We start from the raw sequence: 20337 nt of genomic DNA, 5'->3' as shown, positions 1-20337 counted from the left end.
TCGACAAGAAGTAACGCGTCATTCCTCATCTCCAGGTTTTTCTTAAGACTCACTGAATAATTAAAACAGCCGAGGCTTTTCTTTATGTGAACGAATAACAGGAATTCACATGCACTCCTTTGAGCCTCAGGTCGAGAGGAAAGAGGTTTATGGATTTTTCATGGGGGTATTTATCGTCTATAAAATTTGGCACTTATTTTTAAAGTATTCAACCACTTTTCGGAAATTTTACGTCACATTCCATTTGTTTGAAACATTTATTAAAAGTCGGCGGAATTTAACGTTCATCTCTTGTGAATAAATCTATTTTGCTCATTGCTCTCTAATTTCGCAGCTACAGTTATTTCAAATTTATTTCTAGCTTCTTAAATCTTGAAATAAATTCACTAACTAAATTACGAAAAAAATTATGATAAAAGTGTTTGAGTACTCGAAGTACTTGAAGTACTCGGGAATGAATAAGAATCGAGTAATTCCCCTTATCTCCCCGTCATCTGGCACTCCTGGCTTTTTTCAACACCGAGTACTCGATAATTATAATATTTATTGCACAACGCATGTTCTACTGCTGATCGATACGAATGTTGCGTTATTACATAATAAAATTTTCAACTTCCGAGCCATATGTCGGTCGCAAGAACTCGTACGAACCGAAGCCGCCGTAAAACGCATTTATAAGACTTCCTGAGTCTGCAATGAGAGAAAAAATTACTTTTTACACAAAATATTTTCTCCATTCGCAATCTAACAATTAAAAAAAATAGCCAATAACCAAATCCTAATGCAATCCTAAATTTTTCAAATACTTGAATAATATCAAAATAATTTAGAACAATTTGAAAGCAACTGACGGATTTATCCAATTTTTTTCTCTCAAACACTCGATTTATTGAATAATTTATTCTAGGGAGTGAGTGTTTGGTGGGATGAACATTTTTTATCTGTCAGGGGATGAAATTATCTCATCAATTGTCCTCTCCTCAGATTTACACCTAATTGAGTGAGAAGAATGATGAGTCGTACATTTTTTCCTCATCATTTGGTCGGAATAAAAAAAAATAGAAGAAACGTCCTGAAAATTCGGATTAATCGGACTCTGTGCACCTGAGGTGTACGTTGGCCTCTCAATTCCCTTCTCTGCATGCAGAACTCATCGAGACGTCCGACAATGGGGGCATGTCTTTTCATTGATGATCCCCCCCGGGTACCGGTTTTTTTTTCTCCTTTTTTATCTTCAAAAATGGTCACGCGAATAGAAAAAATATGGGGATCGTTTATCCGCAACGGAAAGATGAGACCCTCGACTTTTTTTGCCCTTTTTTTCTCCACCGCTCGTTAACGAAAAATATCTGTTGAAAAATCTTATCCCAAATTGTCAATAGGGGATAAGATTTTATAGCCCGTCCTGATCAAATAAATCATTAAATTCAAATTAAAAATGAGAAGTCGTTAAGAGAATTGCAGGAGCGGAGAGTTACCGATTTTTTACGAGTTTTGGACGAACTTTGAAGAAAATAAAGAAAATCACAAATAACGAATAGCTAAAACCGCGAAAAATGAGGAATAAAATTGCTACGGTCATTTAACAAGGATTATTGGCAATTTATTAAATCTATTGAAGCTTTGAGATTATTTAACGGAAATTTATGGAGATCTTAATTACGCGGGTAATGAGTGAAGTCCGAGTGTTTTTCTGATCCGTTGAGCCGTCATAAAGTCTTCGAGATTATCCGTATGACGGAATTTCATGGGTGAGCCTCTGGATATGTATGAGGCGAGCACTTGAGCATGAAAGAGATTTTTCAAAGCCATGGGAAGGGTAGAGATTGTTCTGGCATTCCTTCGTGGGAGAATCGTAATCAGTGCTCTGCGTTTGGATTTATCTCATAATTATGAAGATCATACGAAAGGGGAGGATTATTTTGAGATATCAGGGGGGCTTTTTTTGAGCACGTGGTACGCTCCTGTGAATAGGTGCACGATGGCGTCACCAATGAGCGTCCAAGGCGTCCACCCCGTGTACTCCAAACTCCTGACCAGGTGCGCCCAACACTTAGATACGCTCAGCTGGATGAGAATATACCCTATTTTCCAAAATTCAATATTTCATCCGTTGGGTGGGCAGAACATCGTGTACACCATTTGCTCATTGCCATTGAAAAATTATTCTATCATCCCCTTTGCCATTTTTCTCATTTTTTTTCCTTTTGGTACTCCCAGATTTTGGAATTTCACAAATATCAATCATGAGTTCTCAAATATTTCAAAGTCAACATTTCATTCATTTATTTATTATATTAACAAAAATTCTCACCGTTTTTCGTTTCAAATTCGAATCGAATGCAATTTTTTCAATATTTTTTCAATATTTTTCCTTAACAAAAATTTAAGATATATTGGACAGTAATTTCTAAATCTATCATTATTCCAAGTGTTTCCTTGTACATTAAATTCTCCTTTTTTTAATGCAGTTAAAATATTCGTACACTAAATCTGATTTTGATTTTCTTTTTCTCCACACAGAATAAATGCTTTTCCTGATGAGAGACAGCTTGTAGCTGCGAAACCGTCAATAGAAAGAAAAGATAAAATTAAATTTTTCTTTTGATCTGTCCATTTCATTTGCATAGTATTTAAAATGCCATAGTTGACCGTAAATACCTGAGGACTTTTCCAAATTCGAGACGGTTGAATAAATTAAACGTAAATTCGGTGAGAGTTTCTCCGACCTGATGAAAGCCGAACCAGATATAGTAAAATGCAGCTAACTAAAGAAAATGAGGAAAATGAGGAAAAATTCGAGGCCAATGGGATATCCCAAGGGAAAAGTGAAAATTTGAAGAGGCATTGCGCATCAATAGAACGAAAGAGCCGAGCACACCTCGGGCCTCCCCTCTCCTCGTAGATGTTGTCCCTCTTTCCCCTACCCGCGGATGTAGCACACACTGTAGTACAATCCCAAGGCCCCACCGGATACCGGTTAGGTTGAGCGTACGGTAGACCGTAGAATGCCTATCGGCAGGGACATTCCAGCGTGTCAGTCGTCACGAAGCCATTGACTAAACCATTTATCCCCAAAATAATGACACTATCACGTACCAGTACTTCCATTAATCACTAAAAATCCATGTGCGCATGTCTACGGATTAATAATCGGCGTGTAACACCGAGTGAAGTGATTGAGTTTCCGCATTTGACAGCCGGACCCATTCCGCTCCGGTTTTTGGGCCCGAGTTGCGCTTGGCGTTGCGACTGCGCGCGCACTCTCGCATTCGAACTGTTTGAATTGTTCTACGTTTCGGCATTTCATTGAGAGTTTATGTGATTCAGTGGGGATTTTTTTTTTTTTACTCTTTTGGGTTTTAGGGAGGGCCCTTTGGAATGTCACGAGATTTTTTAAGCTGTTCAGGATAAACATCTAGGGCGAGAGGATTAATATTCAATTCGAAACGCTCTTGGTGGGGTTCACGTTGCCCTAGGGAATGTGAAACGTCCTTGGATCTCGGGGATTTTTTATCACCTTGAGGGTTTTAGAGGGGATCTGCCAGGATGACTGTACCTGAGGAGTAAGTTTTCATTTTCTCAAGAATTTCAATTTTTTATGGAGGTTAAACGATTTTTTTAAGTGAGAAACCGATTATTTGTGAATTAATTCAAATTTCAATTTTGGACCAATGAAAATTGTCGGAATTAATCGTAATACCATTATTTATCATCCGAGAATTTATTTACCGCGTCATTTGTACGTCCGCGAATAATAAAAATAAAAATCGTAAACTCGTAAATTATTGATGAATTTGTCTAGAAAAAACTTTCCACCTCGCATATTCCACTTTTTATCGCGTGGAAAATTGGAGCGAAAAAGCAATTACCACGGGTAATTCAGATTCTAGAGCATAACCAACATTTCGTTTCACAATTGCACCTTCCATTCAGTTTTCTATTGCAAATATTATCGAATCCCATGGCTATTACTTCAATCGTTTCAATAAAAACCAAAAACCCACCGTTATTCAATGCATTTTACGAATGCCATTGATATTTTGGTCGGCGTCCGAAGAATTCTCGCTTATTCCCCCAAAAGTGTCAATAAAAACTAAAACCATCGGCATATCAGTATTTCGGGCATAATGAAGGCATTGAAATTTTCTGGATGAAGGAAACCGTTGTGCATCCCATCAAATAAAGCCGTTAACTCTGATTTTTTATTTAAACCCCTCGAGACGCCATCCACTTAATTACCCCCGATTTCATGACTCGATAATTGCGATTAAACCGACAAAATAAGCCATTGACGAAGGGAAAAATAATGGCCGAATCACGATACTCAAATCACCCTTAATTATCCAAGTTTTACACATTATAATCCCCCAAATCCCAGTCATGCATCATTAAAATATCCGGATGTGAATCTTTCAAGAGGCACGGAAGCAACAGGTGTCCGTTTGCGTTAATGCAATACTTGAGACACTGCCAGTTCAACCGGATGTAATGTTTTTGGACGATTACCGATCCATAAACAATGCACTTGCATTACGAAATCTCATTTTAATTGCGGGAACTATCCCACAGACTATTGAGCGCATTTAGAAGCCTCAAACAAGTAAAAATGCCAGATGAAAATTTTTTATTATTTGAAAAAACATCGCGATGACAATTCTAGTCAATAGACAATAAAAATTCGGGTTATTATACAAAAATTTGATAAATGGAGGTCACAGTAATGGGCATGTTTTCACGTACAGCAATATGATTGGCATTGGCAACATGCAGCTTTAATTATTATTTATAATTCCGGTGGTGTAAGCATGTAAAATACGTGTCTACACGCAGACAGGATGTAACCGACATTCCCGTGTTACTCACGAGTGAGTTATTTAGTTGTCGGTGGTGGTATCACAGCGATTGGTTGGGATGATACATCCGGACGACATACAGATGAATTCTCAGAAACACCCCTGGGGATACCTGAGATCCACTGCTCCGTTATGCCAAGATTAAAATGAGTCAACATGATTTTTCCATGACTACATGCAAAAAAAAATTTTAATCTGCACCTCAAACACGAGAATAAACCAATTATTTAATTTTCATAACTCCAATTTCGCATACCCGCCATAAATCAATTCATATACAACAAACTATTGATTTTACGAAAAAATATCAAGAGATCGTTTCCATCGGAAATTTAATGGGCTACAAAAACTTCCTTTGGTGTTTCTGTCTTAAATCCATAGTTTCGCAGATAAACCGGAATTTATAACGTTGTAAAATTGATGTTGCAATTGAATTGCAAAAATTCAGTTCTTTGTCATTTTATTTATGATTATTGGTTGTGAGTTTTATTTCTTTGTGGTGTAATTGACTCACCCGCGGGTTTGGTAAATGACTAAATCAAGTATCTAGTCTAATCCGTGATTATGGGGCAGAGCCAATGATACAAATATTGAATCGGGTGTGGCCCTAGTATTCATATTGTGTGCTAATGGAGATTGTACACGTATGTACGTTTACAATGGGGGGGATTTCGTGGGGATGAGATTGCACCCGGTGGGAATGACTTTTTGGTAGATCCGGTGAGTTTTATTCTCCAAGGGGTCAGCCCCATTGATATGCTAACGCCCCATTATTTTCGATGTTTGTGTCTATTCTTGATGGAGAGTTTATAAAAGAATAGCCGTTGCCCTTCATAAATATTATCAAGTGAATTCAAATCCCAACTAGAGATCCATAAAATACATGCTCCACGTGAATTAGGCCCTTGAAAAAATTTTTATCCCACAAAATTCCCGGGTACTTTATAAAATAAAAAAATTACCACTGAATATTAAAGAAAAAAATTACTGGTTCGAGGAAATCATAACGGAGAATTTTTTTTCTGCCGAAGGCATAATTTCCATGAATCTTTTTTAACGGGTAAATAAAAAGTTTAAGCGTTTGGGTGATATTCGAGGACTAGACTCGAAACGACAAGTGAATTGCCTGGAGAGTGTATTGTTCTGTATTTTCACCCCCAAGTGCCAAAATGTTGGAATGTTGGGTAAGGACCGCAGGGTAAAGCCCTCGTCCCCACAAATGACCTGCCCTTTTCACTTTAAGTGTTTTTACATCTCCTCCCACAAATTCCACTTGGAATATCCCCGCAGTTCAACTTATCCTCAACGACTCAATGTTTTTACCGATGTATTTTACTTGACGCGCTTCATCGTGAATTCATTCGAATTCTCCGAAATTTATGGTTTCCGGTTTGATGGTGTTCACTCATTTTCTTTTTCTTTCAGAATGGCTGCGGAAGCTGCTAACAAAAAGGCTGAACGAGAGGCACTCCGTGGGGTTATTCAACAATGGAATGCCAATCGTCTGGATCTCTTCGAACTGTCGGAACCCAACGAGGTAAGTTGATGAGATTAAGAGACCATTCAAAGATCAATATTTCCGAAACCTCTCAGTATCTATTTCAGACAGGAATTCCTGTCCAAATTCAAATTCCCGTTTATGCACTATTTTTTCTACGTCTGATCTTTCATCTGAGTCCAGACAAACATTTACGGAAAATTTATATCCCCGCAGGAATTCACCATCAACCATGATTTCCTGCGCAGGGAAATTTTCCAAATTTTCCTTCAAGCATAATTTATCAATGTCTGATCAAAATTCTGTGTCCAGGCAAAAAATTTATGGCAATTTTTACAACAGAGAAATTTAAGTCTGAACATTATTTTATGTTTTTTTTTGTCTGTCTAGATTAAACTAGATACCCAGGAATTCATTAAATAAAACAAAAGCATGAATTCCACTGGATAGATCGATTGAAATCCAGACAGAAATTCCTGTCTAGTCATAAAAATTATTGAAAATTATGAAAAAATGTATTTCCTCCTCAGGATTTGGAATTTCATGGTGTCATGAGATTTTACTTCCAAGACAGCGGCCAGAAAGTAGCAACAAAGTGCATTCGTGTGGCATCAGACGCAACGAGTCAGGCTGTGATCGAGACCCTTATCGAAAAATTTCGTCCTGATATGCGCATGTTATCAGTACCCGAATATGCACTGTACGAAATCCATGAGAATGGAGGTAAGTCGATTTCCCAGAGGTGAAATCAATTCAGTTAATACTTATGAATGATCGATAACTTCCTCTCGTTCAACAGAGGAGAGAAAGCTGGGACTCGAGGAGAAGCCACTGCTCGTTCAGTTAAATTGGCATATTGATGATCGCGAGGGGCGATTTCTGCTTCGTCGAATTGACGACAAAACCAATGCACAGGGGGTCGGTTTTGGCGAGGGCACCAGCTTCAGGCGGAAGTTGAGCAAAAGGGAGAAGAAACAGATGAAGAAACAGGAGAAACTTAGTCGACTCAAGACTGCTGAGCAGGATGAGACCACTCTGCCAGTCGATCAGAATGGTGTCGCTGAGAAACTTTATACTGGTGAGTCTTTCATTATTATTATTATATAAATTATTGCAGAACGAGGGGGACAGGGCGATTCCCATAAACGAATCACAGAAAATAACTTGACAACTCACAATTACTTATGAATTATTAAATTGGAACGAATCCTCAATTAATGTTTCAAAATTCGATTTTTTTTTTAAGATCTGACATTATTTAAAATCTTGAAAATCTAGGGATCGCTTCCACCTGTAAAAAAAATGGAAAGCCTTAGACATTTTCATTAATTCCTAGACCAGGAGGACATCGTCGAAAATTTGCCTAATATTCAGAATAAACAGCTATCGATTAGCCAGTTTGCGTTGCCAAGCTGCCACGTTAATCGATACGTCTTTAATCGAGAGCCACGAGCTGAAATTTCCCTCCGAAAATCCATCGTGATTCAAGGAAATGTCACAATTTATCTTTCAGAATTACCTGAGACGAGCTTTACCCGGAGCATATCAAATCCGGAAGCTGTGATGCGTCGACGTAGACAGCAAAAACTTGAGAGAAAACTGCAGCAATTTCGTAGTAAAGACGGTGGTCCCGATACCGGTGGTACATTAAAAATTTATGGTGAAGCCCTGTGCAAAGATGTGCCTTACAAGACCCTTTTGTTGAGTGTCAGGGACTCAGCGGCTCAGGTAGTCAGGGAGATGCTGTCTAAATACGGCCTCGACAAAGTTGATCCACAGCAGTATTGTCTAGTGCAGGTGAGCATTTCTCACGATTTTATTTTCAAACTAGAAACATTTGAATTTCAGCCAATTTATAACTCAGATTCCCCATTATTATCACTGAATAAAGTCATTATGATCTTGTTTCTTCCAATTACTTGGAATTCAATGGAAACTTTTTTCTTGTATTTGGATATTTTTTTGGGGGGAATTTCAATGAATTATGGATACAATATCTCGGTTTTTTGGGGAGTCGTGTTGAGTTACAGCGATTCAGTGGCTCCGGTTTTATATTTCAATGAGGGATTCAATTGTATATTTTTTGGGGATTCCTCCTCGACGTTTTGCCAATGAGCACGTGCTACTGGAGTCAATCGAGGATTTTATTCAGAGAATAGAGTGGTAATTGAATTCATATTCCGCATTGAATCTCAGTTCTCTGCTTCAATTTTTCTCGAAAAGGATTGATTTTTAGGAAAAATATCGGGATACCTCTTTTGAGGGAAATTTAATCAGCTACGAAAAACATCTCAACAGTTGTTCTCTGAAATCGATACTTTTCGAGATAGATCGATAATTGCGAAAAATAGTAAAAATGTTCAAAATAGAAAATTTTTGCGCGTGACTATTGGCTTATTGCCATACGATAATTTACGGCAATTGGCTTGGGTTTTCGTCGGTAATGCAGATGCTCCCGACGAAAATCTACCGTTGTTTTCCCTCCAGATCCCTGGAGGTCGGTAACAGCCACTCCTGCCCTCCACCAACAGCAAAAGAGGGACCTTTCCTCGACCCCTCAACTTCATTAAAAAATTAATAAATAATCTTTCACCAGGTCAATGGCGAGGCGACGAGCAGTAATGCCCACCAAGAATACATCCTCGATGACGACGAGTGTCCCCTAGCAATATTGATGAACCATCCCTCAACACGCGGTGAGTTAATGATCATTTAAATTCTTAACGCGACCAGAAGAAATTCTCGAAATTGCGCCTCAAATTGCGTTAATGACTCCAGATCGTATCACTCATTCAGAGGAAAATGACTCAATATCACGAGAATAATTCTTGAGGGCTATAAATTATTACAATGAATTGGACTCCACTGGGTTCATTCGTATTTCCTCTCGAGTTGAGAGAAAAAATTCCCTGAGCTATTTCTATTTTCACCGATTCAATGCACCTCAGAGATAATTGCACGAAAACTATTTAAAAGACCATTGGCCCGAGAGAAATATTAACGTGTCGCGTGAATCATCAATTAAAAAATGTTTACGTATGAAAATAGTCGAGTTATTTTAACAAACCACGTCATAAGGGCATTAACACACCCTCACATAGTGAAACTGCTGTGTTTCAAATTCAAGACAGCCTCAAGGTACTCTCTAATTGGATCGTGCAGTCTAAAAAATTCCCGAGTGTACATTGGTGGCACAGAAACGGAATTCACTTTGAAGGGTTTAGAAAGAGAAAAACATTATCCCCAGTTTGTCAACCCCCGGGGAATCTTGTCGAGTCGCCGTGACGATTATTTGCCCCGAAAATCGATTTATCTCTGACGTAAATTCCGCGAGTTACCAATTTTTCTTTGACATTTCGCTACAGAATTATGATTAACGCTAAATAACGAAAAAACTCATGATAAAAAAAATGAGTAATTATTTTCTCATCTTTAAACAATTTCCCACCGATTTAAAATCACATAAATCCATTAGCTTTCACCGACAGGATATTCGAAAAGAGTTCCCCTGAAATAGTAAACCCCCATCTAAAAATATTCCACGGGGGAGTTCAATTGGTTGTCGGAAACATATCAAATAATAAAAATAACTGAGCCAGCGGCGCCATTCACGATTACGCGTTATCTCGTGGCAAATAGTCTCTAATATTAGAATATTTTCTCTCATTACTATTTCCTTTTGTATCCGGTGAAGAGATGAATGCATAAAACCGTGCAAATATTATTTCTCACTTTGAATTCTGGCCTCATGACCTTTGAGCTCTATCAAATTCAAATGTTACATCAACTTGACTTAGCCCAGGTACAGAGAATAATTCAGGATGTTTATAGTGTAAACTTTGCACTGCGGAACGATGGGATGAGGTGAAACGGGTGTTCAATGAATTGAGTAATCAAATTCAGGGAATAGTTGGCACGAGTTTCAGAAGTGAATGCCATTGATTTCACGCACTCGATTATTTTCTTTCTTCAGCAATTCTCTCCTCATTTGTCCATCCGTATATTTTTTACTTAAATCCTCCCCTTGTCTATTTACATAATATCCTTGCTTACTCGAGCGTATCGAAGACAGTGGAGTGTGTCAAGGAAACATCTGATAATTAATTCCAAGTCGTTCCTCCATGGGGCGAGGATCATCGACCCCATTCCCGATTCTAATCTCATTCGAAAAACTATTTTGAGGAAAACTTTGGATTTCATTAAAAAGCCTTCACACTTCTCTACACATGAGGGACTGACCCTTTCACGAAAATTACTCCTTCGCCTCTAGCCTTTGGCATTTATGGTGGTCCTTTGTGACTGCTATTGTGAATTGTGAAACGGTCCCTTTTTCTTTCTACTCCAATAAAAAGTGAAACTGGCCCTCGTATTCACATCCATAAATGGACATGAATCCCCAAACTTTCAAAAGAAAAATCATTGCTTAATTACTCCAGCCCATTTCATCCCTCCTAAATTATCACATTGACCCACGAAAGTGACTGAAATGATCTGGCAAATAAATTCCACCTGGAAGTGGATGAATCTCCAAATAAGTCCTGAGACTGACGGAGTCCCCAAAAATCAGTGAAAAAAGTTAGAGGGGAAATCTGTGATCCTTGAAGAAATTCCCGTGTGGGTGTCCGCAAATGTACGAGTGAGACAGATTGAAATTGGTGAGATCGGATTGGTCGAGGCAGGTTGGGGGAACCCAACGGTATGGGCACGGGGTTGAGGGGGTCATGCTGGTTCGTGCTTTACCCCAAGCTTCAGTTGCCTCTCGGTACTCCAACCGACTCATTCGTCTGTGTCCAACAAATAAAACTCCATTACCTGATAAACCCATAAAATCCTCAAGATGTCTCCATCCATAATTAAATCCACACTTCACATATCATCCCTACCATCCTCATCATCTTCATCATCAATCCTGGGACCACACTGACATCTTCGTCTCGATGACAACCATTTGAAAACCAATTGACGATTATTTAACGATCAATCATTCAAGATTAAATGCCCACGCACTTGGACTGACCGTTAATTAATACTGATCAGCTAATGAAATCAGATAATGTGAGGAGTTCATCGTGATGGCAACAACGTACAACGATTCCTCATCGAAGAGACCAAACATTGATATTAAGGAGCTATTTATTGAAAGAATCCTTTGATATTTGAAGGTGTTTATTACATTATCGTGGCACAACGGCCTAGAGAGGACAACTGGAGATTATTGAACTGATGATTTTTATACTCAGATATTTTCGACCAATGTGTATCACAGTGGACCAACATTGAAGTATATTGTGGACCAAAAGCTAGACTATCTTAGTGACTTGGAATTGTGACAGTTGATGGAGCTATTGCCTGACGTCCTACGTACCTTGAGTAATGAGGAAGTAAACTAGAGGAATTTAGTGCAGTGAGCTTTGACCGCTGACATAACTCGTTAGGAGATAATCAACTGTGATTACTGATCAAGATGATGGATTGGGGAATCAGACGTAAGACTCTTTTATTTACCACACAGCTTTGAGAGTTTATTAGATCGATTGGTCTGCGATCGTGATGAAATATTATTTCAGTAATCAATGATGAGTTGTTGGAACTGGAGAAATCGAGTTTTAGAATTTTATTCGATGCTCTCTATTGATCTGAGAAATTATTTATTAGCAAAGGAAAGGATGATTGATTGGGGTAATTAACGTATGTCTGAGGATTTACAGAGAATCCAGTAGAAATATCGAAATTTTTGTTATAACATTTTTCACGGGTCTTTTCCCACTCTACAAATAATGTTATTTCACAAATCTCGGTATTTCTCTTAGATTCCAAGATAAACCTCGAACACGGAAGAATAAGAGAAAATCGATGTTCATTAGACGAATTTCTCATTGCAATTTATTTATTGATGGAATCTCTTCAAGCAGAGACGTGAATTGATTGCCCAATTAAATAAATTCAATTGGTTTTTTACGCTTTATCACTAATCGCCGGGAATCGAACTTGAATTCGTATTTTTCTTTGGGGATTGATAATTGAGGATTTCTCAAAAATTCGGAATGATGTAGTGACGAGTGGTAATTGACAGACGTAGACACCCCCTAATTAGACTAAAGTGCCTTCTGAATCATGTGACCAGACACGATCACGGGATCACTTACCTGTGAAGATGCAATATTGCCTCGCCATTCTGGTTTGAGCTCTGCTATCACAGCAAAACGTGTGAAAGGTTATCACGAGTGCTGTACATGCCTGCAGAAAGGTATATCCTCTGACCTACATTGTATCCAGTAGCTAACACTGTCAGAATCACATGTGCATTATTTTACATCAGCGATTCTGATATTCAAAATTGAAAAGGATCGATTTCACAAACAATACGTTGAAACTCACTGAGAAACTTTTACCAAATCAATCCAATTATTCCACCCGTTGGAATAATGAAACCACATTGATTTAACTCACAATGAAATAGCTCGACGTTGCCTAGAGATAGCAAGCCATTTGTCGAAAAAATAGTGGTTGTCGTAGCGGAAAAATTTGTCCAAACAAAAACTTTTGACAAGCTCCTCTGAACCTCGAGTTTACCACAATAGAAACCCTCCGAGCGATAGGAAATTACATCTTGCAACTTCGAGAGCAGAGGGTATCTCCTAGCAACTCCAATTCATTTCGAAAGTGAATTCTCAAAAGAATTTTTTTCACGAATATCTTCTGCATTAACTGATTGAAATTCTTTTGTTAAAAGATAGATAGATATTGAAATGAGCAATGGGTCATCCATTGATATGCCGTTTGCCGTCCAATAGTTTGACGGATCAGCTCATGATTTTTTATCGCTGAAGCAAATAATGGAGATTATCGTACTCTGGAGAAATCTAATAAATTTTCCTGGAATCGCTGGGCTCCGCCCTGAGTTGATTGATCATCATTCGGACACTCCACTGACCTAGAAGACAAAGTGATAATTCCCTGAGGTGTATTCTAATGATTGTTTGTCCATCATCAAACATAAATCAGCAAGTCTCGCCCTTGGGCCATCGAATCCTGACTATTTCACTTACTACCAGGTGTTTGACTTCTAGGGGAGGGAATAATGAATGAAAACGCCCGCTACATCGTAGATACCGAAGAGATGCCTAGAATCGATAGGCCGAACGTGCGCCGTGCTTGTTGCTCGTGGTAGCGTCCTCGATTTAAAAGTCATGTGCGCTCTCATTTTCTAAAAATAAATCATGTCGAGGGGTATTTGGTGGCATTTTTTTGGGACGAATTAGTTGGTTTCGTCAGGAGTCACGTGCGGATATTTATCTGATCTCTGGTGGGTGATTCCTTTCACCTGGTGATGGGTTTGATGGTCTTGATGGTATCAGTTAAGGTGCTTCCGTTTTTAAAATCATTTCCCCATTTCAGTCTCATTTCGGTGAATACTTGATGAACTATTGGACTTCTGGACTAATGACACTTGTCATTTGTCCAGGACTGTGCGATAACTGAAAAATTGATCGAAGAAATTTAGTCATGAGTTCTTGATTTAGTTTCAGGACTTTTTCTCGGCTTTCTCTTGATGGATTGAAATCGATTGAAATATCCACTGGAGTTTCTCCTATTCTGAATTTTCCGAGTCCTTCGATCGCTTTCGGAATTGTTTTTCTATTTCTACTCCTTCGTTTTGTTATTTATTTTCGGATAATCGGAGAATATCGGGGGTGAGTCCCTTAGGACGAACTCGATTTTGTTGGACGTGCGAGAAACTGGTAATGAACGATAATCGATAATTGAGGGTTTCAGATGATTGATAAGAATTTTTAGAAAATATAGTCTAGAGACAGTTCACGGTATAATATCTTATATTATACGTAATTTCCGGGGCTAGGAAATGTAATTTGCGTCTTGCCTCCGAGGAAATAGTGCGAGATCTTGAGTTGATTATTGAATATCGAAACCATTCGCTTGAGAAATAATCAATTAAGAATCGTACGACAGGCCGGGAAAATATTATCGTTAATATTATTAGTTTCGCTTTGTGATAAATCGATGAGACATTTCCAGATGTTTTTGCCGTTTCGAGTGTCGCAGGCCTTGACTAGTTTCGAAAAATTGCTCTGCCCTTTCCACTTTCCTTCTCTGTTCTTTAGACTTGATGAATCATTAATTATAGCGGCTTTCCTCCAACGAAATAATCAATTTGCTGACCTGTTGGATAAATATGAGAATAAACCTAAACAATAGACAACAATAATCAATAATCTAGAATTCTCACGTGACGTCTCATAAAAAATTCCAGATAGTATAGTTAAATGTGTAATTGCACCCGGAATAATTGCAAAGTTGGAAAAATGTAATTTGTCGATGGGTTTCGATTGAATTACGAGATATCCACGGATGTTTCCGCGGTTCTGGTGCTTCGACCAGTTTCGAAAAGTCTTTTTGCTGCTTCTATTTTTTTTTGCGTCGATGAGTCATTAAATATACGATTCATTCCTCTGGGATGTAATCAATTCGTAACATGCCGGAGAAGTATAAAATATATACAATGAGTCTAAACAATGGACAATAATCAATAGTCCTAGAATTGTTACGTAACGTTTGGTGGAGAAAAATTTGAGAAAATAAAGCCGAATGTTCGATTGGCGTTGGAATAATTCGGACAAAACGAGAGCTTGAAGGCATGAGTGCTAGAAATTAGGTGATCGATTGCATTGGGTATGAACGGATTAATTCAATCATTTTGGATTGAGTGGATTATTTTCCGTGAAGTCTCTTCATGCGGCACCGATTTGGTGATGTGCTAGTTTTCTGGTTCGATACACCTCTAAATTAAGCATTTGGATGTTTTTATTCCACATGGCTGGTGCTTATGTAAGGGCTGATTGAAAAGGAAGAGTTGAAAAAATTGTCTCTGATCAATTGATTGATTGATGGGACAATTGAACTTGGAATTCTGCAGGTAATTGTTGATGAAGTGGGAACACTGGGGCTGTACAACTGTTTTACCAACTCTGGGTTTTACTCTGCTTTTTAAAAAAAGCTCAATCGGTCGAGGGTACATACCCTGAGGGCGCTGATATCGGTTATCCTGTCCTGCAGAAAGCTTCTTACCAACCATGAAGAAGTTGGAGCCCAAAATGATATTTTGTACTTCGATTTTGGGGTACGTCCTAGTTGAAGAACCCGTCGATTTCATTGGCTTACGCGAAAACCATTGATTTTAAGAGGAAATCTATGAGGACTTTTTTTCTTGGAAATTTAATCAGCTAGAAAAAAGTCCTGTAACGTTTTTTTTTTAAGTCAGTGGTTTCCGAGATGAATCGAAAATTATAAACAACTTTACATTCGATTTATCTCACTGAAGCCCTTCACTACCGAATAAATCATAAAGGAAACTACTGAAACGATCGATTTTAGCAAGAAATATCAAAAGATCTTTTCTGTCGGAAATTTCATGGCCTATAAAAAAGTTCTTCGAGTTTTTTACTCAAAATTGATAGTTTTCGAGATAAATTGGTAATTGAGAAAATTGTTACAGTCGTCTTTCGAAATGGTGAACATTTCATCTTAGAGTTGTTTTAAAATTAAAGAAAAACTATTGATTCTAGCAGAAAACATCTAGAGTTCTTTTCTGTCGAAAATTTAATGGCCTACAAATAAGTTCCTCAATGTGTTTATCTAAAATTGATAGTTTTCGCGATAAATCGTTGCTCAATAGAATTTATCCCCTGGGAGGAATTTACAGGGGATTTACGCTCAAATTCTGCAGATGATTTGAATGAGAAGTCGTTTATAATTTACGAAATGGTCTGTCTGGAGTGAAATTGATCTTCCCCCGCAATCCGTAAACACAACCCGTCATAAAACATGATGCGTTACAAGAATAACATAACTAGCAATTTCCGTTCGGTCGACCCCAGTTTCCATTTTCCCAAACGGCATTTGGACATTTGTGACTTTTTCAAAGAGGCAATCAAAATGTGTACCATCATCCCCGACCACTTAATTACCCACCCTCACAAATGCATACGAGATATTCTGAATCTGCGAAGGTAATTCCCTCCCTCGGGCCATGAAAGTCGGATCGTAAAAAGGGGAAGTGACGGCGGAATTTTCTTGGACATTTTCTTTTGGAATAATGCCACCGTTAAATTACTAGAGACAGAATAATGCATGCGCCGGTTAATAGCGTATTACCAGATATGTTGCCTTTATAGTTACCAACGACTTATTACGCTTAACGTTTTTTTTTTATTTTCAATCGTTACACAGAGAAAAACAGAATGCATTCTAAAAATCGACTTTCTAATTCCTTTTTCGTTGGCGCATTTTTTGCGAAAGGTCATTTTCTCAGAGGTAGATATTCCGTAATTATTCTCAATTGGTAATTTCATTTTTTCATGAATTTCAATTACCGAATGAATTAAATAGTCTGAGAGAATTTAAAAGCTAAAAATTCCCCAAAATCTTTGAAACTTTCTTGAAAAAAAAATGAAAAAATTGTGATAATGATTAGCATAGATTAATTACATCAATTATCAGCTGAATAATTCAATTATTGTTCCTTTTTATCCGTTTGTTATAAAATATTCATGGGGTAAACTAAAATTTCGTTTTAATCACTCGGTAATTGAATAATTATCTTGGATGATTAAATGCCCCTCCATTCTATTTTCACCTTAATACATGATTATGGAATTTTGTTATGTACGCGGCGTCTGCGCCAATCACACGTGCGCCGTGGATTTTCTACGTGTGTTTGCCTGACGGTTAGTCCTGCAGTTTTGTTTTAACAACCGTTCGTGGCGGTTCGACTCTATCCCAAATTACTCAATTAACCCGCGAAAAAACGCAGAAAAAAACGCGGAAATTCTAATGTAATTACGCGCCGCCCAAATCCCACATTAATTATTAATCTCACTAATTTCTAAACAATTCAAATCGAAAAATGACACCAATTTTCTATAGCACTCTTTTTGAATCCTGCAAATAGAGCATTAATCGTTAATTAATTGATTAATTAATTAATCGTTGTAGAGTTCATGTGAAAAAATGACAGGAATTTTCTGTGGAAAACGAAACGGAATATATTTATTGAAAATTCCACAAGCCGAAGTGTTTGACAACGATTGGATACTTGTTTCATTATCAAGTGATTGGTTAATTGATTCATTTATTTGTTAATTACGGAGATAATGGAGTCGAGAATGAATTCCATTCGAAGAAATGAGATAAAAATAACAATTAAATTAGAAGTTGAATCAACCTCGTGGCTATTCCCGTGAAAGTCAATTGATCCAGTCGTTAAAAATAATGAAAGTATAAGAAATTTATAAAAATTAATCGATATGATTGGATTGTGGTCGTTTAAACCCCGTCGAAGTGGGAAAGTCGAGATACTCCTCGGTAAGTCCAATGTATCCGCCAATTATCTCGGAATCTAAGAAAGGCAGCGAAATATTTATTATAACTTTTTTGTAGCTCTCACCCTCCACTACCAAAGAGCTCTTATAAAAAATTTCGATATCTCTCTTAGATTTCGGGATAATCCTCAAAAACTCCACAAATTCCCAAGTCGAAATCGTTACTCTTCACCTTATCGTTTACCAGACCTTTCGAAGCGAATATCTCTGAGTCTAAGAGCGATACCGCATTTTTCGTCAAGACCTTATCCACTTATCAAAATAAAAGCTGCAAAAAAGCTCCTCATAAAAATCGCGAGAACTCCATAGCTTCCGAGATATTACCCAAAAACATACTCTACTCATTTTAGCCTTTGACTAAACCGATGCAATTTGTTGACATTTCGCTAATTAGTTAAATCACCCGTAATTCAGTAATGATCGTAAAACATCACACCTGATATTACTGATGAAACAATAAAACAAGAGAAAGGATTGAGTAAAACGTACATTATTCCCTCAATTAGTGATTAAAATAATAGACGAGCCGGAGATGAATTACGGCGACACGAGAACAATTATCAAAATTGATTAACGCAGTGCATTATTGCGGATAGACTCCACGTGTCTCACTTTCTTGTGAATTCGTAATCAACTCATTTTAATATTTCCATTGTGCTTTCTCTTTGTTATCGTGTGACCTAGAAGCGGTCTTTCAGTCGAACGCACACGCTTGTTTCACTTGAGTTTTGTGCAATGAAATATTCAATTCCTCATGGGAATTATTTTCATTTAATTCGGGAACTTCAACAAGAGTTCAATGACGAATTACAACTGTTGGTTAGTTCATACAGTTCAATTCTCCTTTTATACTTCAAAGCCACTGAATTTTTACCATTGAAATCCACCCACTGTACAGTAATTCCATTATTCCGATGATATTTTGTTATTGAACCGTCGATAAAATTTCAATTTATCCCCATAAAATTCGTCGTCTCCCCATAAAAATATTCAATCAATTCCCAGAATTTATTTTTATTTTCTTCCATTCAATAAAAATCCAATTACACATTTCCAAATAAAATTCAAAAGACAATTAATCAAATAAATTGTTTCATGACAAATAAACTCCAATTTTTCCGCGTTTCAATTGTTAATTACTCTGTGCACCGAATGCTAAAAATACATTTCGACGAAAGCAATTAACCGAGAAATAGTGTGAAATTTCTCTCCGGGCGTTAACAAATAAACCATTAAATAAATATGATAGCAAATCGATAGCCAATTGTCAACATGACCGAAACGCAACAGGAAATATAGCCTCTGGCCAATTGATTAATCCAGTACTTGAGAATGAAATGGCTGTAAAAAAAAAAAATACACGACTGGCCCAATCACTGAAACAACTCTATATCATTGACGTGCGTGACAATTGTCTTGCTATACATCACGCAAGGGTAACTGAGAATATAGGTCGTCTCGAATGATTGCCACAAATGTGGCAACCAGACTATTCCACGTGTTAACCAGTGACAGGTGTCATTGATTTCTTTCATTCATTATCTTTCTTACCCATCAAATCCGACAAGTCAAGGAGTGAAAGCAAATGAACAGTCCCTACTAATTATTTCATAAATTACCACCTTCATATTACCAACCCCAACAATTCAATTGCAACGATCGCCTGTCAAAATTTCCCTCCCAATCAAAAAACAAAATCGATCAATTTCACTCAAAAAAAATTTCAAGTTATTGCAATTTCATCTATTTCCCGTGAAATTTAATGAAATTTCAATTATTATAATATTTCGTCAGTACTTTTATCTGTTTAATTACTCTCCGTTACAAATGAAGAAAAAAATCGATTCGCGTAATAAAAACGGAATAATTGAATATAAAACTTGTCGCGTAAAATATTGTAATGAACTGGGAATATAATGGCACGTATTTCCTCCTCAATTAATTAACTTTTCCTCATTTCCCCTCGACGGCATCTAATAACCCCAGGTCATTACAATTTTTCTCACACACTGTGGTGCACGTAAACGTCAGCAATGTATCCTTCCCCCGATGCGTGTAAATTGCGTGAAAAGTTCTTTAGCCGTTGAGAATTGCAAAGAGGAAAAGCCGACGGGTTAAGTACAATGACTTCAGTGCGCTGACCCTCTATTCACCTACTACCAACTTCCTCCCTTTTGAATCATCATGAATTTCAATTGAGTACTTGAAACAAATACCAATTTATCCAGACTAATATCCGCCATTAATTCAAATTCCCCGCGCACGTCATTAATCCAAAAAAATTGCGAAATCATCCAATTATTCAATTTTTTAATTATTACTAATCACCGGAAATTCAACAAAATTCTCAGTGCCTAAAAAAAAAATTCAATCATTCCCAATTTATTTATTTTATAATAATTTACAATAACTCAATATATTCATTCAAATAAAATTCAAATTCAGTCATAATCAATTAAACTGGAATTAAATCGTCAATTTACAATTGGAAAATTAGAATTTTTACCATTAATCGGAATTTTTCAGCAAATTCGAATTTTTCGAAGAAATAAAATAATTTCCAACAAAATAATCCCCTTAAAAA

At 37.3% G+C, this 20337-nt stretch overlaps 1 protein-coding gene across 5 annotated transcripts in view; it reads left to right on the top strand.

Annotated features, from left to right (window-relative positions):
- Positions 1-20337, top strand: part of cno (adherens junction formation factor afadin) — a 51742-nt gene that overhangs the window by 16774 nt on the left and 14631 nt on the right. For 2 of the 5 annotated variants that reach the window (XM_011313306.1, XM_011313303.1), the window contains exons 1-6: positions 3395-3566; positions 6282-6393; positions 6885-7077; positions 7154-7432; positions 7868-8151; positions 8951-9050. In XM_011313306.1, the coding sequence (XP_011311608.1) occupies positions 3550-3566; positions 6282-6393; positions 6885-7077; positions 7154-7432; positions 7868-8151; positions 8951-9050 (985 nt within the window). In that variant the 5' untranslated portion in view covers positions 3395-3549. Of the gene's footprint in view, positions 1-3394; positions 3567-6281; positions 6394-6884; positions 7078-7153; positions 7433-7867; positions 8152-8950; positions 9051-11127; positions 11841-17657; positions 17737-20337 lie in introns of those variants that run through there. The other 3 variants (XM_011313304.1, XM_011313308.1, XM_011313307.1) reach the window with 3 other exon arrangements.

This window comes from Fopius arisanus, unplaced genomic scaffold (assembly GCF_000806365.1).
Source record: "Fopius arisanus strain USDA-PBARC FA_bdor unplaced genomic scaffold, ASM80636v1 scaffold00115, whole genome shotgun sequence".
NCBI classification, from domain to species: domain Eukaryota; kingdom Metazoa; phylum Arthropoda; class Insecta; order Hymenoptera; family Braconidae; genus Fopius; species Fopius arisanus.
This window is presented reverse-complemented; position numbering and strand designations above follow the sequence as displayed.